Source organism: Hylobates moloch, unplaced genomic scaffold, assembly GCF_009828535.3.
Source record: "Hylobates moloch isolate HMO894 unplaced genomic scaffold, HMol_V3 SCAFFOLD_19, whole genome shotgun sequence".
Taxonomy (NCBI): domain Eukaryota; kingdom Metazoa; phylum Chordata; class Mammalia; order Primates; family Hylobatidae; genus Hylobates; species Hylobates moloch.
In genome coordinates, this window is record NW_026652294.1 from 41459112 (window position 1) to 41480346 (window position 21235).

Below are 21235 nucleotides of genomic sequence, written 5' to 3' on the forward strand. Positions count from 1 at the left end.
TTCATGTTGGCCATCTCCTTCTCTGTCTCTGCACTCTTGAGGAGGGGCTTGATCTTGAAATAAAGCTTCATCCAGGGCCAGTGCTTCACATTCATGAAAGCACGGATGTTGTACTGAATGCAGAAGATGGACTCTCTGTAGGAAAAGAAAAAAAGATGCAAATGGAGAATAAGGTGGAAAGTGGTCATCACTCAACAAAAGTAATGACTGCAGTGGATTCATTTATGAAAGTGTGGAGAAGGAAGACTTGTGTGTGGGCTCTCACCTCCTCTCCATCATCTTTCTGAACTCCACTCTCATCAGGAACCCTCTGCATATGGCCTGAGTGCGCGTGATGAGTTGACCTAGCTTTTCATCTCTCATTTCCTCTAGAGTTCCCAGCAGGCCAGCTTTAAAGAAAACCTTATGAAAGAACAAGTTAAATATGTTATTTCCACTTAAGGGAAAGTCTAAAAGTGATAGAATTATGACAGATAGAAATTTGGACTGGTGATACCTTGGTATGACCGAATTTGTACTGGGTGTGGTCAATGTCAATAGACCCTAGAAGTTTCTCAGAAGCCTTCTTGCTGTCAATGAACTGACCCTCTGGGATAGCACTCGCATTTAGAACCTTGTATCTGTCAGAATAAAAAGAATATAAAAATATGGTTTTTCTTCACTGAAAAAAACAGTAGAACATTTGGTAGCTATCATTGAAAAGATGATAGATTAAGTTTTAGTGAACAAAATGCCGTTTAAAAAGTCAGACAGTGCTTTATTTAAAACTTGGGAAGATATGATGAAAAACTTATGATAATATAAACCTAGGCTTTCTTTTATGATCAATTTTCAAATAATTGCATGTCATTTTTCAAGGAAAAGTTTAAAAATGTTTGAATTATGTAGTGATTTTGATGTAGACTAAGACATTGAAAGGGAAAAATAATGAGACACAAACCTCTGTTTGAAGTCTGCATAAAGGATTCTGCTTGGGAAGCCTTTCCTACAGATGCGGATGCCTTCCAGCACACCATTACACCTCAGCTGATGCAGGACAAGTTCATGCTCCATGGCACCTAAAAGAATGAATCCACATGCCATGCTTCGTGGTCTATCGCACACACTGGAGCTTGTCTGGATATCAGAAATGTCTTACCAGGAGTTTTAGTTTCATTGGGGATGATGCACCGCACAAAGTGGGGGTGAGTGCTCCTCAAGTTGGTCATCAGCTTATTCAAATTCTCCTGTGGAACCATATGAAAAGTTTTAAAATCATTTCTAGTTGGATCTACATGAGAGTCCCTATTAATGTTTGTCTTTCATTTCACATTTTAATGAGCTGTCTCAAGGAAAAACAAATTATCATAACAGAGAGGAATCATATATATGGAGCACAGGTAGGAAATTACAGATTACACAAAATCAGTTAATTTCAGTTTGTTATTCTCAAGCACCACCAGTCAGAGAAACTTTGTATTGAGATTTTTGTCACATGAAGGAGATGTAATTGAATACAGTGGTTATTTTTAAAAAGAGCGTTTGATTTCATGTGAAATTTGTGTAATACCAGATCTCTTGGATGTAGGGCTCAGGGGCAATGGTTCATGTATCATAAAGATTGATGTGAAGAGATACATAGTTTGTTTTTTTGTGTTAATTTTTTTTCCTAAGGCATTTAAAAAGTTTAAAAAACCTTTAGTAGTGTACTAAAAAGTATACTATACTACTTTATTCACTTTCACCATAGATATCTTTAAAAATTTTTTCTGTTTTGATAGTTTAGTTTTTTAATGAAAGTATTTATCTGTAATTCAAGAACATACTGTACCCTGAAAAGAGCTGACACTGTCTGGAAAGAAGAACCCTTCTTTTTGCCACCTTTCTTTCCACCACCACCCTCTAAAAAACAAAATGGAAAAAATAAAGTTATTTGCAACTGCCTTTTAAGTACTATCCATAGACATCAGGACCGCCAAAATTCCCTTTAGAATTTAAATTTGCACTCATTCACTTGCATCATTCCTATTCTTTCCATATCTCTCCTCCCTCAATTGTAGATTAAGAAAGTCTAAGATTTGGCTCACTTTATAGGCATTCAGGAAAAAACCAACAACAAAAGAATTGTGAGTGTAAGGGGTAGATGTGGGTAGGGGATGGGACTCCCCTACTCCAAGTCAGCAATGTCTGTTCTCTGAAGGAAGGGCCAAGGAGACAGAGTAGTAATGCCTCGTTAGTGCAGGCCTCACTTGGAGAACAGGCAGAGTTGCACACTTGGTCCCAGGTAGGTGAGCCTCTGCTCACCTGCAGGGAAATCCTGGCTCCCATTTGCCTGTGCTTCCATGGTGTTACTTGCACATCTGGTCTTAGAACACTTAAGAGAACAGAACTTCAGTTCCCCAAGCACTAGGGCCCTGACAAAAGATTTCCTTATCTCCAGCCTTGCTGGAGAACCTTGAAAGAACCAATACTATTAAAATGATAGAAATGAGTTTTATGATCCTGAGCAAATCACTTAACCTCTCTGAGATTCTTGTTTTCTCATCAGTGAAATCAGGCTATGGGCTAAATGATCCACAGTGTCACTTAGCTCTGAAAGTCTATGACTGTAAAACTGTATCACAGTTATTAAATACACTTTCTTTCATTAGGCATGTATTGGCCAGTGTTTTCATGTCCGGTTTGGCTGTAACTGCATTTGTCTCTGTTGAACAGTGTATGTCTATTTTGTGACTCTTGTAACATATTAATGCTATTAAACATGACCTGCTTCAGCAGTTTGTGCCCCAGAGAAGAGGAAAGCCAGAGTCTTCATTGCAGACTTCTGGTACAGCCCCACCACAGTCTCATTCAGGGGGTCCTTGTTCTTGTCCAGCCAGCCGGCGATGTTGTAGTCCACGGTGCCGGCATAGTGCACCAGTGAGAAGTGAGCCTCAGGCTTGCCTTTGGCAGGCTTGGGCTTCTGGAAGTTGTTGGATTTTCCAAGATGTTGTTCATACAGCTTGTTCTTGAAGGAGGTGTCTGTTGCCTTGGGGAACATGCATTCCTCTTCTAGGATGGAGAAGATGCCCATAGGCTTAAGAATAGGAAAAAAGGGATGATAATGATGAGTCTCTCAGAAAGTTATGCTCCATGTAATTGATGGAAAACTGAAAATACAATGTTTCAAAGGAAGACTTTGAATGATAAATTAAATAGGCATGACATGTGAAGCAATCATTGTGTACCCAGAACATATGGGAAATATACTTGCTAGAAAGACTCAGTTAAAAAAAAATACATCTGAACCATTTGGCACACTTTATGTTCAGTGTATAAAATCAGATTCTGAAAACATCACTTCAAAATAGAATTCTTTATTCCATAAATTATCTGACTACTTTCTTTCCTACTGACAATATAACTTCCTTTACCTCGAATCTAGAGGTGACAGAAGTATGAAGGGAAGAGAGATTGTGTATAAGGACTAAAAATGATTCTTTCCTAGGAGAAAGAATCATTTTTCTTTCTCCTAGGCAGTAACTGCGTCTTATGTTGTATCATTAAGATTCTGTACTTTGACCTATATTCTCTACCACTGTGGAGTTAAGTGATAGTAATTTGGTTTTGCTTTCTAAGAGTTGGGCTTTTTTCTTAATGTATTTGATAGGAAAGACTGAAAGAAAATTCAACATTGATGATTTAACAAATTCACAAATTGTACCCCTAAGACTATTTTGGTGATACAGAAACTGAAATACTAGGGAATAAAATAAATGCCTTTTCTGAGGACCATAAAGTTTTCATGAATAGTAGAGATATTGTATCACCAAATTAACATATCTTTTCCCCAAATTGTGCAGACCTAGTCTGCTTTTAAACTCTTATCTTTCATATTTTTGTGAATTTTAACCTGAATATTTTAAGTTTTCCTAGGTGCAAATTGCATTTACTCTTCCCTTCCCACTGCTTAGGGTAGGGTTCACACATACACTTTATTGATATCAATAAGTATATGACAAGCTCCCAAGATACTTTTAGAAGTGTTTAATGATTGCTTGATGTGTGTTAACATATCTAGATCTGATGTAACTATTGCTCCACCCCCTTAGTAATGGGGAATTCAGGGCCCATTTTCTAGGTGAGTGATACAGAGGTTTGGTGTTTATTCAGTAGTTATCATGAACGGAGAAAGACTTAATGACTGCAACAGTTGAAGGACTAACCTTCCGATCTTTAGGACATGTTGACATAGCCTGCCTTGTTACACATGAGGGATGATGATAAATGCACAATACACTGTCATGGGTGCACCAGGGTTAATTATACAACCCAGAGGAATAGCTGTAATTTTATCCCTTTCTCCCATATGCATGAAATTGTGTAGGAAGAAAAGTGAGAGAGAATTAAGTTTTTAGAGGGATAAATGCAAATCCATATGTGTGTGAGTGATAAACATTTTTCTACAAACTGCTCTACTTATTAATAACAGATCACTTGGGACATACCTCACAACCAATCAGAATATACGAGTGTGTCAGGAAACAGCACTGCTTATTCTTTGAGAACAGGGAGTGTGATTAAGCACAGGGAGGCAAGCAATTTGGTTTTCATGTTTTGAAAGCTAGAAAAGTCATATGAACCTTCTCGATGAGCTCGATGCAGGCAGCCAGGTCCATCCCGAAGTCAATGAACTCCCACTCGATGCCTTCCTTCTTGTACTCTTCCTGCTCCAGCACGAACATGTGGTGGTTGAAAAACTGTTGCAATTTCTCGTTGGTGAAGTTGATGCACAGCTGCTCCAGGCTGTTGAACTACAGGACAAGATAAATATAGGAAATTACTCATAACTTAAGTATTCTATCTACAGAGTATCTATTAGTATTTTCTTCTGAGTTTAAGGCATTTTGGTTTATTAAATTATAAACCTTCAGATTGTTTTCCTATTATATAGTTCTAAACAAAGTAGAATTGATTCTTTAAATACTTGTTTTCCAAGTAACTGCATGAGATCATGCATACTCAGGAAAATACTGTAAATGAGGACTCCGAAATATTCCCTTAGAGTAATGTTAAAAAGGTGTTTTTATGCTCATCTGCTTGGATCCAGGATAGATTTCGACTATTTTAACCTCTCAGGGATCAACTTTTGAGACTTCTAGACTCAAAAGAATAGAATTTTCTCTTTTCCTATTTATACCTATTTACTTTTCATATCTTTTCAAAGACTCTTTTCAGTAGGAATTACATTTGTATATTTTGTAAGGTACATTTTGTAAAAGTGATTTTGTAGGCTCTAACAAGATTGATAAAATGAGGATTTGCACTTGCTAATTTTCTGTCAGTTCACTACTCACATCAAAGATCTCAAAGCCAGCAATGTCCAAGACCCCGATGAAGTACTGCCTGGGCTGCTTGGTGTCCAGCTGCTGGTTGATGCGGGTGACCATCCACAGGAACATCTTCTCATAGATGGCTTTGGCCAGAGCACCCACTGCGTTGTACACCTTCAATAGAAGCAATAGTTTAGTTTTTTAAATTGAAAACAGTGATGAACTCCTGAGTCACTTGCGGTTCAAATAAACCAGAGAATTTAAGTCATGTTTACCTGCTGCACAGTCTGGCCTTTGGTGACGAACTCATTGCCGACCTTGACTCTGGGATAGCAGAGAGATTTGAGCAGGTCAGCAGAGTTCAGGCTTGTCAGATAAGCAGCTTTGTCAGCAACTGTGTGAACAAGGTGAGAATGGTGAAACTGACCATGACTTACACAATTTAAAATGTAGATGATGATGACAAAGAAAAAAGGTTTTACTCAAAAAGTAAGATGTGCAAATGTCATTGAGACCTATTCATTTGTTCATATTGCCTCAAAAGCATTGCCACCACTGGCACTAATTTTAGTCATTTCTTGTGATGATAAATTGGAGGTTGGGGAATCGATGCTCTCTGTGATATTTAACGTGGCAAAAGTAGACCACAGATAAAAATAATTTGAGAAACCCTAACCTAGAGGAGTAGTGACGGAAATATTCAGATCTCTGTTTCTTTCAGTGCATGTGGGCACACAGATTATCCACTGAAATAAAAAAATGTTTTAGTTAAATAGCAAATATGAGCTTACAAAAAGCCAACGAAGAATGGAATGAGCAGAAATCACAAATCTGCTCAATAATGTAAAACGTCAGGCAGTGTGTAATTTCCTTCTCATAATACTTTTGCCCTTCACGAGCTAGGTCAGAGAAAGTAAAAACACGGTCCCTGCCTCTGAAAAGTTCACTATGTCAGTTCTGTCAAGTGGAAGATACCAGCAGGGGGTGGTACCTTCCGTGCCATCTGGCTCTGCCTGCTCTTCCCTTTGCTTTTGCTTGAATTTCATGTTCCCGTAATGCATCACAGCTCCAGTGAGCTTGTAAATGGCCACCTTTTCATCAGCAGTGAAACCCAGGATGTCCACAGCACTCTGTCAAAAGAGTTGAATTTACTCATCCCCAATTAGCACCATGGAAAAATCCCTCAGAACACCGGGGCTGTCTCCCACTTTTTTCTCATCGCGCCTGGCCTTATGTTTGACTAGCACTTTGCCATCTTCAAAAGGTACTCATATGCTTCACCTTTTCATCCACATGGCAACACCAAGAGGTATGTATGCATCAGTCTTTCCATTTGAGTCATGAGTCCATTTGGTCACAGCATATGATGTGACTTGTCCACACTCACTGAACCAGGACTCAGAGCCATGACTTTTGATGCCAAGGCCAGTGCTTTGCCCCTTTTCTCCACCCCAGCCCCCCTTTGCTTCTCAGGCACATACTCCTCATGGTCTGTTGGCTATTTTTGTTTCTTTTCTCCAGTCTCACGAGTCTCTCTGTTGCTCCTTCTTCTCCCATTTGTCCTATCCTAATACATAATCCCATTCTACCTTCCCCAGCTAATGGGCATGAGCGATAAAGTTGGAAAGAGGGTATGAGGAGAACAGCAATGGTTGTGAGTCTTTCTCCACATGCCTCTCTGATAGCAAGCCACAGCTCAGCTGACCATGAGATGCTTGGGGTAGCAAACTTTACCTAGTCATTTATTTCTCATGCAGAGAAGAAACATTTATGAAAAGAAGGAATTTCACCGGTTAGTGTAATATTTCTGTGTCTTTTTTCTCTATCGAATTTTGATTACCTTTTTAGTTGCCCACATAGGCTTTGAAAAGGCTTATAAATGGAGGCAGGATTCAGAGCAGGCAGAGGAAAATATGTTTATTTACCATTCTTACCTAAGACTCTCTCTGCAGATTATTGACTTCCACTTCCAGCTCACTAACTCTACCTATTTACAGAAACTAGACATTATTACGGAAGTCTTAGAGCAAGACTGCTACATTTTTTTAACCTCGCAGACCAGGGTGTGTTTCTTGACTCCCTATCACTTTTGGACATACAAAGATAATAATAAGTTATGGAGAGTACAAGCTGATATTTATAATATAAAGCCACACAAATGAATTATTGACTTCTTGAAAATAATATTTTAATAGAAAAAGCAGTTTTGCAAGCACTGTCAACCCTAACTTGGGGGTATTGGGATGGTCCCACTGATATTAAAGTTAAAAATAAGGAAGATTATTCAGAAATAAAAAGAAAACATGAAATATATATGAAGTTTACATATAAAGAAAGTAAGCCAAAAAGCAATAATCCTTAAAAAAGAGGTGATGGTGGGGAGAGAGTGTGTTGTTTCAGACGAGATCAGGCGCGTTCAGGGTGGTATGGCCGTAGACGAGAGAGTGTGTTGTTTCAAAAATAAATATAAAGGCTTATGGAGTCCCCAGAATGAATATTTTTGAAGTAGACAACCCACTTCTTCTAATGCTGCTTAGGGAATAGAGAGGGATAGATCATTAGCCCACAGAGGTTTATTCAAAAGAAGGCTTATGTTTACATGTGACTGTAGAAGAACAGTGGGAGTTCCATGTTTAGTTGTATTAATATTGCAGTTCCTTCCCAGAATCTTGAGTTTGAGGTCTGGCATAAAATAGCAGAAAAACACCAATATTGGAGCATAAATATCAACCAAAAATGACTAATAAGAAAGATAGAATAAAAGGAGCCTACTAGCTAAGGAATACTAAAGACCCAACACTTATTACAGGCAGTGAAAGCTTTTTAACACATGTAGGGAGAGGTATTGAAATATCCTGCAGTTTGTTTCCAAAAGTAAGAAAGCCCAAAGGGTTGTATTACCTATTTATAGTCTTTCTGCCAGTGCTTTCCACCCTAATAGAGGAGAGTGTTGTACACTGGAAAATGAATTTACTTTTTACTACTTTGTACCTATTACTTACATCTGTGGCCATCAGCTCTTCCTGGTCATCAATGCTGGGCACAGTAATTTCCCCTTGGCTGACAAACGCAAAGTCATATGGGTTGGTGGTGATCAGAAGCATTTCTGAACACATGGAAAAGAACAATATATAGACAGCATTGCTTTGGTCATTGAAAACATTTCAGAGAGACTTCTTAGAAGGGCTGTTATTCTTCTTTGGTAGAAATAAATCAAAGATGTGTCTTACCAATGAGCTCTGGTTTCTTATTGGACATGATTTGATAAAATATGTGGTAGCTTCTTTCAGCCTTTAGCTGGAAAGTAACTCGGGACTTCTCTAGCAGATCTGGAAAGTCAGATTAAGCTCATTTAAAAGAAGATACCACAGTGAAAAATTAAGTGTTTGAAAATTTCACACAACAGAAATAAGTACAAGATTTTCTAATATGTACCCACAAAGAAAAAGATTCTCAATCACGAATATTTATTAACTTACATGTTTCAATATCTGCAGAAGCAAGTTTGCCTGTGGCACCAAAATGGATCCTGATGAATTTACCCTTAAAAAAGAAAAGGAGGGATTATTGTACACATTAAAATCAGAAACTATTTCTTTAGCTGTGGACCAAACAGGTGGAAAAAATATTGACACCACATGCACACAAGAGTCAGTGCTGATCCTCATGAAAATGAAGATCAAGAGACTTACAAAGCGAGAGGAGTTGTCATTCCTCACAGTCTTGGCATTGCCAAAGGCTTCCAGTAGGGGGTTAGCACTGATGATTTGATCTTCAAGGGTCCCCTTAAGAGAAATGAATAAGACAGACAAAGAAAAAAGTTGCAGTAAATAATTTCTCCTTGACCTCTTTCCCTTCCCCATTGCCCCTGCACAGTATTCTGTAACTTTGGGAAAGGCTTTCTAAAATGAGTTAAAAAGAAGGTAAATTGGGAAGGGGAGTGGGACACTCCAGTGATGTGGTCTTGATTTCTGCATCCCCCAGGCCCAGAAAAGCACCTAAAAAATGATTGTGAGAATTTTTGCCTATTATACTTGCCAATACATTGCCCTATTCATCTCATTCTCACAAGCTCTTCCAAGAGTTATTTTCCAAATTCTGGCATCACTTGCAATTAGCTGCTATGATTTTGGAGCACCAAGGTCAATTAAAAAAATTAACCTTTATTTTGGATTCAGGGGATACATGTGCAAGTTTGTACATGGGTATATTGCATGACACTGAGATTTAGGGTATGGATGATCCTGTCATCCAGGTAATGATCATAGATAGTACCCAATAGGTAGTTTTTCAGCTCTTGCCTCCCTCCTACCCTTCCCCATCTAGTAGTCTCCAGTGTCTATTCTTCCCATCTTTATGCCCATTCATGCTCAATGTCTAGCTGTCACTTATAAGAGAACATGCTGTATTTGGTTTTCTGTTCCTGCATTAATTTGCTTAGGACAACGGCCTCCTCATGTTGCTGCCAAAAATATGATTTTGATCTTTTTTAAGGCTGCATAGTATTCCATGGTGTATACATACTACATTTTCTTTATACAGTCTACTGTTGATGGGCACGTGGTTAGATTTTAAAATCTGTTATTCTCTCCTTAGATGAATATCATGCCCACCTGCATTTTGCCAGAGGTAGGTTCCTCTTTTTTCTTCTCTCCAGTAACTGCAATTGTTGCAAAGTACTGGATGACACGCTTCGTGTTCACAGTCTTCCCTGCACCCGATTCTCCACTATCAAGTTCAAACAGAAGAAAAGGTCAGAATCTAAGGTAGTAGTAGCCACTACAATGATCAAAACAGAAAGAAATGAAATCTACGTACGTAATCAGGATTGACTGGTTTTCACGATCTGTGAAAGAGAAGCCAAAGATAATATTTAGAAAAACACACTTAACACATAGGTCAACACAGTACTTATAAACTCAAAATTGTCTTTTAAAACTCCCCATTTGCAAAAATAACTATATGAATTTGTGCTTTGCTTCTCATAAGGTTTTTCTAAAAATAAGTATCAAAGATGTGCTAATTAATAATCCCATTACCTTTCTAATGTATAGACTATGTAATGCATCATTTTACCATTTTATCCATGAGAATAATCTATCAATATCAGATTAATAACAATTTTGTGTCCCATCCAGTCACCTGGTTCATAGTACAAAATTATGTCAATGTCCAATTTAAAGTTTTGTACTGTGCTTGTGACAACTTGTCAGTGTGAGACTTCAAAACTTACTTTTTAGGAGAGATTATGTATTATCTATAATTCAAATGCAGAGTTGATGCCTAAATTTAATTAATTTTGAGGTGGAACTAGCATTAGTTAATTTGGATTTTAGCATAGAAATCTAAGCAAAATTTCCTCTATTTTTGGAACTAGGATAGGAATCTAAGGAAAACTTCTTCTATGTTTGGAACTAGTGCATTTTATTCTAAATATATTTCCCTAATTTTATTATTTCTGTTATCATGTTTGTGCTCAACATTTATTCTCAGAATACTAGCCTTATGTTTTTTCTGATATCAGTATACAACTGTTTTACAAATGGCTATGGAAATTGTAATTCTCACTCACCAGTTAGCATGAACTGATAGGCATTGTCAGAGATGGAGAAGATGTGGGGCGGGGCCTCCTGGCGCTTTTTGCCTCGGTAGGCTGTCACCACCTCAGGGTTGTACACCGGCAGCCACTTGTAGGGGTTGACGGTGACACAGAAGAGGCCCGAGTAGGTCTGTGGGAAAGGACGGGGTTGCTCGATCAGCAATCACTTATTTATCTACTTTGGAAATACTGCTTTAAGGGCAAGTAGAGCGGGACCTAAGTACTGTGTTAGTTCTCATAAAGTTTCGTTCATTTGTTGCCTCCCTGCATCATTGCTGCTGCACAAAATGCTTCAGTTTTTCAACTAATTCAGTTAAGTAAATGGTTTTCCACATGTACATTTAAAAACATATCAGAGTTTACAACATTAACCAAACAATTGGTCATAAAAGAACAGTGCAATAGCCAAATTTATTGAAAGCCCTTAATTTATTTTAGCTAACGTGTAGAATGTGGAGTGAGTGAGAAATAGCGTTGAAAGGGTGCTCACGTAGATCATCCAGGCTGCGTAACGCTCTTTGAGGTTGTATAGCACAGCAGCCTCATGCAGGTGAGTCATCATGGCCATGTCCTCGATCTTGTCATATTTGGGAGGGTTCATGGAGAAGACTTGGTCTTCTTTCACAGTTACAGTCTGTTAAGAAAAGAAGGAGCCAGTGCATATCAAATAAGTAGCAGAAAAGGCCAGGTCAAAAAAATAAGTATCACCTAAATTAACCCAAAATGAGGCAGAGTCTAATCAACTCCAGGTGTTTTTACTCACAGCTCCAGCTTCGGTCTTGGCTGTCACCTTCCCCCCTTCCCTGCTCTGCACTATTGCTTTCACGTAGGACTCCTTAGGGTCCACCACAAAGATTGATGTCTTGGCATCAAAAGGCTTGTTCTGAGCTTCAATTCGCTCCTTTTCAGACTTTCGGAGGAAAGGAGCAGCCTCCCCAAAAACGGCCATCTCAGAGTCGGAACTCATGGCTGCAGATTATTGATGGCAGTACTGGACTAGGTATACCTAGAGGAAGAAACAGAGCCAAATGATGATTCAGGGTTGGGGTGGAGAATTGTTCTGTTGATTTCATATTAATGTGCTTGATTTTCCATGCTTGTTTCCTCACCCCTGCCTTTAAGGACCACTCCTGTGTACTATGTCAAGGAGCTGAGCGATGACCTCATTGATTTGAAAGCACTATGTTGATAGCTTAATTTTTGTGATACTTTAAGCCTAAGTTCCATCCTCTGTGTTGTAAACCTTAGTTGAGAAATTTGGAGGAATCAACATTCAATCAGCAACATTTGTGCTGCTCCAAGCATGTTCAGAATTTTTTCTTTTTCTTACTACTTTTCTTTTCTTTCTTATTTCCAACTTCCCCTTCTTAACATTGTGATGATACAAAGAAATGGACAATAACTGTTTCCAGTGGCTTTACAATATAAATGAACCTGTCTTAAAAACTTAAATATGGATCTTCAGGCAAATTTTCCTCTTATCCCAAATTATTAAAATTGGATGTCAGATTTACTAAAATTGAATGTGGACAGATACACCTGTTCTTTCAGGACATAAGTCCAGATCTGATCATTACAAATAAACACCTAGTTAACTGACAGGTATTAGGTAAGTAAAGGAAAAAATAACTACAATGAAAGCTGAATATCCAACATATAATTTTGCCCTAAGTTAAAATTAAAGTCTCCTTTATTAGTTTTGAAATTGTTTGAAAGTCAGAAGTAGTATCTAAACCAAAAACAACTTTAAAAGATTCTTGGAGAAAAAGAACTTCTTAATTTTTAATAAAATTTTATAGTGATTGTATATGTTGAGTCTGTATTTCTCTTTGTTTTTAGTTGGATTTCAACATAATGTATTTTAAAATCTGATTCTTATTTTCTTAGGTTTATAATCTCGTTCTTTCTTCTCCTCTTTTTAAAAATACCAACCAGTCTTCTAAATACTTTTTCTGAAATGGATAGCCAGTATAAAGTTTCAAGCCAAAATGAACTTAAAAAATTTTCCCCACTGACAAATTAATTATGAGAAAATAAAATAAGTCCTGCTGTCCTGATGGCAAGGACAGGGTGAGTGGCCAGAATAAAAGAAAGTGACCTCTGTGGAGCAGAAGTGTCTTGGTTGCCAACGACAATGACAGCAATGATGGCGACAACAACAGCAATAGCCACCACCTTCTGTAGGCTTTCCAGAGTCTTGATCTTTTGTCATCAGCATTAACTTTCCCTCAACTTAAAATGTTAGCTATGGAATTTCCACATCCTCTATTTTCAAAATCAGTCTTATCTGTAAAAGTGTCCTGATGACACTGTGAAACTTAGACATATTTTCAGGGGATATATATTGGAACATTTAATGTCAGGTTTGTTTTCTTTGAAGCAGAAATGTTATTATATTACATTATATTTTGTTTCTGTGTTGGTTTTTACACCAGGCAACTTTGAATTAACAACACACTACCACGTGGAGATTACTATAATGCAGTGTATCCAGGAAACACAGAAAGATGATTGCTACCCTTCCCATCTCCTGTCTTATTATAGATTAATTGTTTCCCAACTTGGGGATCAAGCCCCCACAGAGCCTCAGGTTGTTGCAGGGGGTCCTTGAATCCACCCACACAGTGATCATTGCCTCAAGTTTGAGGAAGGAACATTTACACATGAACAGTGTTTCCTGTTCTTTTCTAAATGAATATAGCTGCTATGTTAAATGTACACTCATTTAAAATAATTCTTAAGGGTAGAATAGGTTTTCATGATTATATATGCCCTTAACATAATACTAAAAGTACATGTCTCCACATGCACAATTAGCAGGATTCCATTAGTTTTGATTCTCCATTAGCAGGGTTCCATTAAATGTTTTGATTCTGTGGAGAAGTCCTTGAAAACCACTGACTTCAATCACAGTTGGCAAGAGCTGGAAGGACCTTAGCAGTCAGTAGAATCTAGCCTCCTCATTTACTGATGAGGAAACTAAGGCCTAGAAAGGTTAAGGGTCATTCAGTGTCATAGAGGTGGGTGATAAGTGGCGGTGCTGGGATATGAGTCCTGTTCCGCTAAATGCAGGTTTGTTAATTCCACTGCAACACACTGTATTTTGAGATACATAAAGGCTAACTGGCTTGACCCAGGCAAATAGAATCAGTGAAAAGCCTGGATTGGCACCTAGAAATATCAACTTCCAGATAAACAAACCTTGATTTTATCATGCAGTCTCTCTGATATATCTTTATGGGTTAAGTAGTAGTTCACATTAAATATTACATATGATGGCTGCATTCTTTCTGAAGTTCTAACAACATGTGAAAGAGAAGTTTCATTAAGTTTTGTTTGATTAAGTGGCCTGAAAAGTCAGAATTTTATGAGAAGGCATTTTTAAAGAACAGCTGCCCCAATATCCTATTCCCAATACTAAACTAGGAAATAAAATGGTAGCTCATTAAGATGTAGCAATATAGAGACTCCTTTGTTCTTTAGAGTGTAATAATAAATTATTCTTACCTCTTGTATTATCAGATGAAGAAGGTGGCAGGCTCAAAGCAGACAACTACTGTTGAAAGAAAAAATAAAGAGAATGTGGGCTGCTTTTTTTCCCCCATTTAATCACAAAATACTAGTAACTATGTTGTGTATAATGTCATCCTTAAGAATGTTGGAAAGAATAATTAAAATTTGGGAAACAGTAGATATCCCTTAAACGAAAAATCATCATCATCAGGAATGTAAAAGTAAGTGTTCTTCCACATATACATACCTTCAAGAATTTTGAGGAAGGACGGGACAGAGGCATCTCAGCTCCACTTTTATAGAGACCATTCTGCAAACACAGCAGCCACCTCAGCTGTCCTAGCTGGGAACCTACTTGGCAAAACCGTTTTTGGCAATCTCTTTGCACAATATTCACTGACTGTGGCTGTGAATGGATATAATTAGAAATATTTCTTGACACCCACAAATAATTTAACAGAGGATGATCTAGGGTTTTTTATAGGCATTTGATAGGGGATGGGGATTCAGGGCTTCTAACGCTGTTTCTCCAGTTTGGCTGTTGCATCATTCATCACAGAATTCAAAGCCAGATTCCCACTTACTCCTCTGCCTATAAAATTGGTCCAACAGAATGAGTCTGATGTGAGGAGTTTAGGATTAATTAATTTGTTGGTTCTTAGAGCCATTAAGGAGTCTGGAATGAATTTTAGATCTGACACTATGATTGGAAGCAGTGAGTGATGGATATTAAGACAACATTCCTAGCCACAGTCTGGATTTTAGAAAGACTGGCGATAGATTCTTTTAAAGTCTGAAAGTCTAAATATGAAGGTGAAAGTGAATTCTCAGATTAGGCAGTGGTGATGGACCACTGGGGGAGGCATAAGGCATTTAGAATAGATATAAACGCTTCTGTTCTTTTTCTGGAGGACTTTCCATGGATATCTCCAGCTTGTATGTTTTCACTGAAGGAACAACAGGATGCTGTGTGATGTTCCATGCATGTTTCCTCTGCATAATGGAAGGAGACACAAACATGCATTCCTAGTTCATGGGCAGACTGTCATGACTAGCTATAGCTCTAATGAGGTGGGTACCGCATATTTTTATTTAAGGTGGGAGGAAAGTCATGGTATCCACAATATTCTCCCTGTGGATTGAAAAGATGGATGGGCCATCACATATGCCCATAATACTCATAAATTGGCTTTTGATGGTTTTGCTACATACACAGCTGTTACTGAATATGACAGGAAATATACCTAAGTGTGACCCTAACTGAGATCTGGTGAGATATTTTCAACTATCATTAGCTGGCTTAAATTACTGATTAATGAGATCACTGTTTTTATAATTCTGTTGACTTAGAATTTATCTTTGACACATTGATAGATTGAATCTTTTATACTTTAAAATTTTATTTTGATAAAATTCTATGAAATAGGTAGTCAGGCTTTAAAAACAAAATCTTCATGAAAATAACTCACCGAAGTCTAGCGACTTACCCAAAGTGCTAGGCTCTAAGCCAGAAGGAAACTTGTTCTATTTTTTCTCTTAGATTTTCACAACTCATTTATTTTTACTCCTTTTGGAACTTAACATCTGACTTGCAGACATAAGAAGTATGTATTATATTTACTGTATTTGAAGTTGAAAGATGAAAGAAGAAAATATGAATGAGACCAAGATACATAGGATGAGTTATAGGATTATAGATAATGAGGACTCTTTACATAACAGTTAGAACTCTGATCAATTACAGATAGACTGATCACTCAGATCTTGAAAGTTCTGAAACAAGACCATAATATTCTAGTGGGACCCCCTATTATGGGCCACCAGGAGTGGATCAGAGGACCTTGCAGAGCTTGGCCAAGGAGAGAAGAGAAGCAGCACTGAGTGAGAGAGTACACATTTCCCTTAGACTTGCTTCTTAAAGGATTGTCTACATAGAAAACACAGGAGATTAACACGAAGGCTTTTGTATTTGTATGGTTCTTTGTGATTAGATATGAGTGGGAAGAATGGCTCCAATCTAAATAAGGAGAATTATTTTGGAAGCTGTATTTAAGCAGTCTGTGTAAAAGCTGCTCGCTCTCTATTTTCCTCAGATTAGGAAATATTATAGGCTTCTATAACCTTGCATTTCCTTGTCTATTAAAAATATAAATCTGGTGAAAATCAAATACTGCCTTCACCTTACAGTGTTGTATGAATTAAATTAGATTTTATACATATATAGGTATCAGAAATTATATTATTATATCACGTATGGGAGATTATATGTACTTTATTATATATAATCTTATGTAATTCATACACGCACGTATGTGAACTGCTTAGGATAGTGTCACCAGGGGCAGCTGAGGCAAACATTTCTTCACTAGAGATGAAGGTCACAATGGCTTGCTGGTGTTTCTCCCAAATATACCCAGGGAGTTAAAGTGGTAGTAAAGAGCTGAAGATAGATGGTAGATAGGAAATGTCTAATGAACAAGATTATTTTTTTCTTTTATAAATTTTGTTTAAAAATACAGTTGGGACCTAGGTTGGAGATGTTCATGTCTTAGCTTCTATAGTGTCCAGTGTGGCAGCATGACATTAATTAAAAAAACCCTTAAGATTCAGCAAGTCAGACTGGTGTTTGTCTTCTTTTAAATTTCTCCAAAGGACCATCACAGACAGACTGGTGTTTCTCTTCTTTTAAATTTCCAAAGGGACATCACTACTGAAAAGACGTTGTATAGTCACTTTCAAGTCAACTGCTTATTACATTCTACATAGTTATATTTCATCATGTGGGTAGGTCATTGACTCACTTGTTTGCTCAATATATACTTACAGAGTGTCCACTATGTGTCAGCTGTTGTTATAGCACAGGGGATAATGCAAAAAACTGGCAAAGCCTTGCCCTTATGGCAATTTCAGTCAGCAGGGGTGGATATACATAAACAAATAAACAAGTAAATATGTAGTATGTCAGATGGTATTAACTACTATAAAAGGAACAATAAAGCAGAGTAAGGAGTAAAGGGAATATTGCACCAAGGGGAGTGACCTGGATGGGCTTCTGTATTAAGGTGTCATTTGAGTAGAAGTTTGAGAGAAGTGAAGGAGCAGGCCATATGAATATCTGGAAGAAGAATTTTCAGACAGAGGGAGCACAAAGTACAAAGTCTCTAAAGTAGGAGTACACCTAAAGTGTCTGATTTGTGATAACACGTATGGACCTGGAGAATACTATATTAGTGAAATAAGCCAGGCACAGAAAGACACATACAATATGATTTCACCTACAAGTAGAATCTGAAGTTGAATTCACGGAAGCAGAGTAGAATAGTGATTACCAGGGATTGAGGGTTGGGAGAAGGGATTACATGTTGATAAACGATATACAATTTCAGTTAGGAGGAATAAGTTCAAGAGATCTATTGTACTGCATCATAACTATAATTAATAACAATGTATTGTATACTTGAAAATTGGTAAGAAAGTCGATTTTAAGTGTTATCACCACCACAAATAAGTATGTGAGGTAATGCATATGTTAATTAGTTGAATTTAGCTATTCCAGAATGTATACTTATTTTAAAACATCATGTTGTATACCATGATGTGTGTAAATATATATAATTTTTATTTGTCAATTAAAAAAAGCAGCAGGAAAACCTGTAACATGAGCAAAATGGGCAAAGAGGAGAGTGGCAGGAGATGAGTTAGGAAGGGTCAGGTAATGTAGGTCCTTATGGGACTATAGGGACTTTTTGGCTTTTAATCTGAGTGATATGGGAATCCAGTGAGAATTTTAGGAAGAGAAGCAATAAAATCTGACAGAACTTAAAAATCACTGTGGTTTCTATGTTGAGTGTAGACTGCAGGCATTAAGGGTAGGCCAACAGTGGGCAGCAGGGCCAAGGACAGATAGGCATTGCCACAATGCAGATGGAATAGAGTGATGGCTTGGACTGTATCCTGGTGACTATAGCTGCATGACAAATTACCCCAAATATGGTGGATTAAAACAGCCATTTTAGTAGGCACATGCGTTCTGTGGGTCAATAATTTGGAAAGGACACAGTGTTCTCTCTGTTCTCCAATATCTGGGGACCCTAAGATCCCAAATCCTGGGGGTGATTCAACACCTAGGAACAAGTACTTTGTCTCATAATAATGGTTAGAGAAAAAAAGGATTGTTGAGAAGGATAACAAATAAATGAAGTGGTATCTGGAGGCAGACATGGGGTCAAGATAGGAGAAACTAAGCATATTGTTAAAAGATGGGCAAGATTAAATATATTTGTGTTGGGGAGAAAAATTCTGTGAGTTAAACAAATTGATAATGCAAAAGACGGAGGGGCTAGAATCTATAGGCTAAATGGAAGGGTTGGACTCTGTTGGGAGCAGGAACACTTTGTGTATTAGGAAAGAAGACTGAGAGTGAAGGCAAGTTTTAGCTTAGTTAGTAGATTTGATGGTGAAAAGATGAAAGAGTTGGTACTTATGTGACTATAGGGACTTTGGCTTTTAATCTGAGTGATATGGAAAGCCACTGAGAATTTTAGGAAGGAATTCTGCTTGCTTCTGTTTTCTCAGTGACGTATGCAGCAAGGTCATTGACTGAGTGGAAGGCAGGGGAGGAGATGTAGTGGGTATACAGAGAGACGATGTGAAGTGTTCGTTTTGGAGAGTGAGAGGTATACTACATGTCCCCAGAGTATTGAGTGATAATCATGAAATTGAAGTGAGACCTGTTTAGCAAAGTTACATGCTTTTTTCCCACAACTTTGGTTGCTTGGATGTGTCCACAGAAAAGATGAATATTTGGGTTTAACCAAGGTAAGAGTTTATCGGGTAAGTGCAATAGAGGGAGAGATGGGCAAGGGAGCTAAGAATCTTTTCAAGTGTGTAATTGTAATAATGTGCCATAAAATTTAAGCTTGAATAAGGAAGGAAGTGAGAATGTGAGGGGACACATTGGAACAATGAAAAAGTGGAGGGGCATCAATAGATAGAAGGTCTTGATGATATCAAAGAAATTGTAGGGATGAAAATCTGGAGTAGGTGAGCTGGAAGAACAGAAGGTATTGGATAGAGATTGATTGTAATAAATCCCAATTGGTTGTGATGTGTAACTCTTTTTATACACTGTTGGATTTGATTTGCTAAGATTTTGTTGAGGATTTTTGCATCTATGTTTATGAGAGATATTGGTATGTAGTTTTTCTTTCTTATAACATCTTTATTTGGTTTTGGTATGGGTCATGCTGACCTCAAAGAATGAGTCAGAAAATATTTTCTCTGCCTTTATGTTCCTGAAATTATTGTGGATAATTAGTATTATTTCTTCCTTAAATGTTTCGTGGAATTCACCAGTGAAACCATCTGAGCTTGGTGCTTTTTTAGGGAATTCCTGATTCAACTTCTGCAATAGTTATAGTCCTATTTAGATTATCTGCTTCTCCTTATGCAAGTTTGTGCAGAGGCTGAATAGTATGATTGAAATTGAGGTTTTGGAGAAGGTACACACATAGTGATGATGACTAAGTCAAGGATGACTATGTGCTGAATCTAAACTCTGGGGAGTCCCAGAGACCATTTTCTATACATGCAAACACATTTTTGTGCACAGGTATGTAGTGTATATATTTATACAAATGGGATTGTATTATACGGATGGTGTTTATACCATTGGGATTGTATTATACAAATGGGATTGTATTATACAGATGGTTTTTTTTTCATTATACTGTATTTTGAGCTTCTTTCCATGTTAGTATTCACTTGTGCAGTTGGTATTTATTGAGCAGATATACAATGGTTTAAAAACCAAAGTGCTTGCTCTGATAGAATTTACATTTTGATGGGGGTGGTAGTGGAGACAATATGCTCATAAAAATACTTAAAGAAGAATTTCGTAGTCCAAATGCTAGACCATGGAAAGTATAAATTAGAGTAACGAGATAGAGATTGATGTGGGGAGAGGACCACAAGAGGTAGGCTTCTTTCAGCTGTGACTTGAATAATGTGAAATAATTAGCCATGCAAAAATCTAAATGAAGAGCATTCCAGTTAGGGAAAATTTGGGGGAAGTGAGTGAGAAAAAAATAGCTCCATATTTTGAATGCCTACTACAAACCATGTGTATATTCTAAACATTTGATATACATTGCTTCATGTTATCCTCATGCAAACCTGAAGAGTAGAAAGTACTATTATTACCATATGCTGAGAAGCAATGGAGCCACAGTCTGAGTAAGTAAATTGCCCAGGCCACATAACTCTGGTGTATGGTAGAGTTAGTGCTCAGCTCAGGCAGGTTTAACCCAGAGACCATGGCATATCCTTTTTTCCCTCCCCTCCCCCCACCTCCCCTTGCCTCCCCTTGCCTCCCCTTGCCTCTTCTTTCCTTCCCTCCCCTTCCCTTCCCCCCACTTTTTTTTCTGAGATGAGCTCTCACTCTGTTACCTAGGTTGGAGTGCAGTGGCACTATCTCGGCTTACTGCAACCTCTGCCTCCCAGGTTCACGCAATCCTCCCACCTCAGTCTCCTGAGTAGCTGACCACAGGCATGCACCACCATGCCCAGCTAATCGTTTGTATTTTTGGTAGAGACAGGGTTTCGCCAAGTTTCCCAGGCTGGTCTTGAACTCCTGAGTTCAGGCAATCCACATGCCTCAGTCTCCCAAAGTGCTGAGATTACAGGTGTGAGCCACCATGCCTGGTGCATTGCCTATCCTTTTACTGTATGGCCTCTAAGGGCCCTTCCAACTCAAAGATTCTATATTTATCTAACGTGGAACTTTATTGACACAGTAAAGGCAATGCCAGGAGTAAAAAGCTAACAGGATAAT

General features: G+C 37.9%; 1 protein-coding gene across 1 annotated transcript in view; it reads right to left on the reverse strand.

Moving 5' to 3' along the window:
• LOC116458371 (uncharacterized) overlaps positions 1-21235 on the reverse strand; it is a 92007-nt gene that overhangs the window by 13009 nt on the left and 57763 nt on the right. Inside the window, exons 53-71 of the mRNA XM_032137991.2 lie at positions 11654-11859; positions 11381-11524; positions 10864-11020; positions 10110-10137; positions 9905-10019; positions 8984-9076; positions 8771-8834; positions 8522-8620; positions 8294-8397; positions 6283-6421; positions 5567-5685; positions 5316-5465; positions 4602-4772; positions 2746-3055; positions 1811-1881; positions 1139-1226; positions 941-1058; positions 497-620; positions 266-402 (exon numbers count right to left, since the gene is read on the reverse strand). Of these exons, the coding sequence (XP_031993882.1) occupies positions 266-402; positions 497-620; positions 941-1058; positions 1139-1226; positions 1811-1881; positions 2746-3055; positions 4602-4772; positions 5316-5465; positions 5567-5685; positions 6283-6421; positions 8294-8397; positions 8522-8620; positions 8771-8834; positions 8984-9076; positions 9905-10019; positions 10110-10137; positions 10864-11020; positions 11381-11524; positions 11654-11859 (2437 nt within the window). The remainder of the gene's footprint in view (positions 1-265; positions 403-496; positions 621-940; positions 1059-1138; positions 1227-1810; positions 1882-2745; positions 3056-4601; positions 4773-5315; positions 5466-5566; positions 5686-6282; positions 6422-8293; positions 8398-8521; positions 8621-8770; positions 8835-8983; positions 9077-9904; positions 10020-10109; positions 10138-10863; positions 11021-11380; positions 11525-11653; positions 11860-21235) is intronic.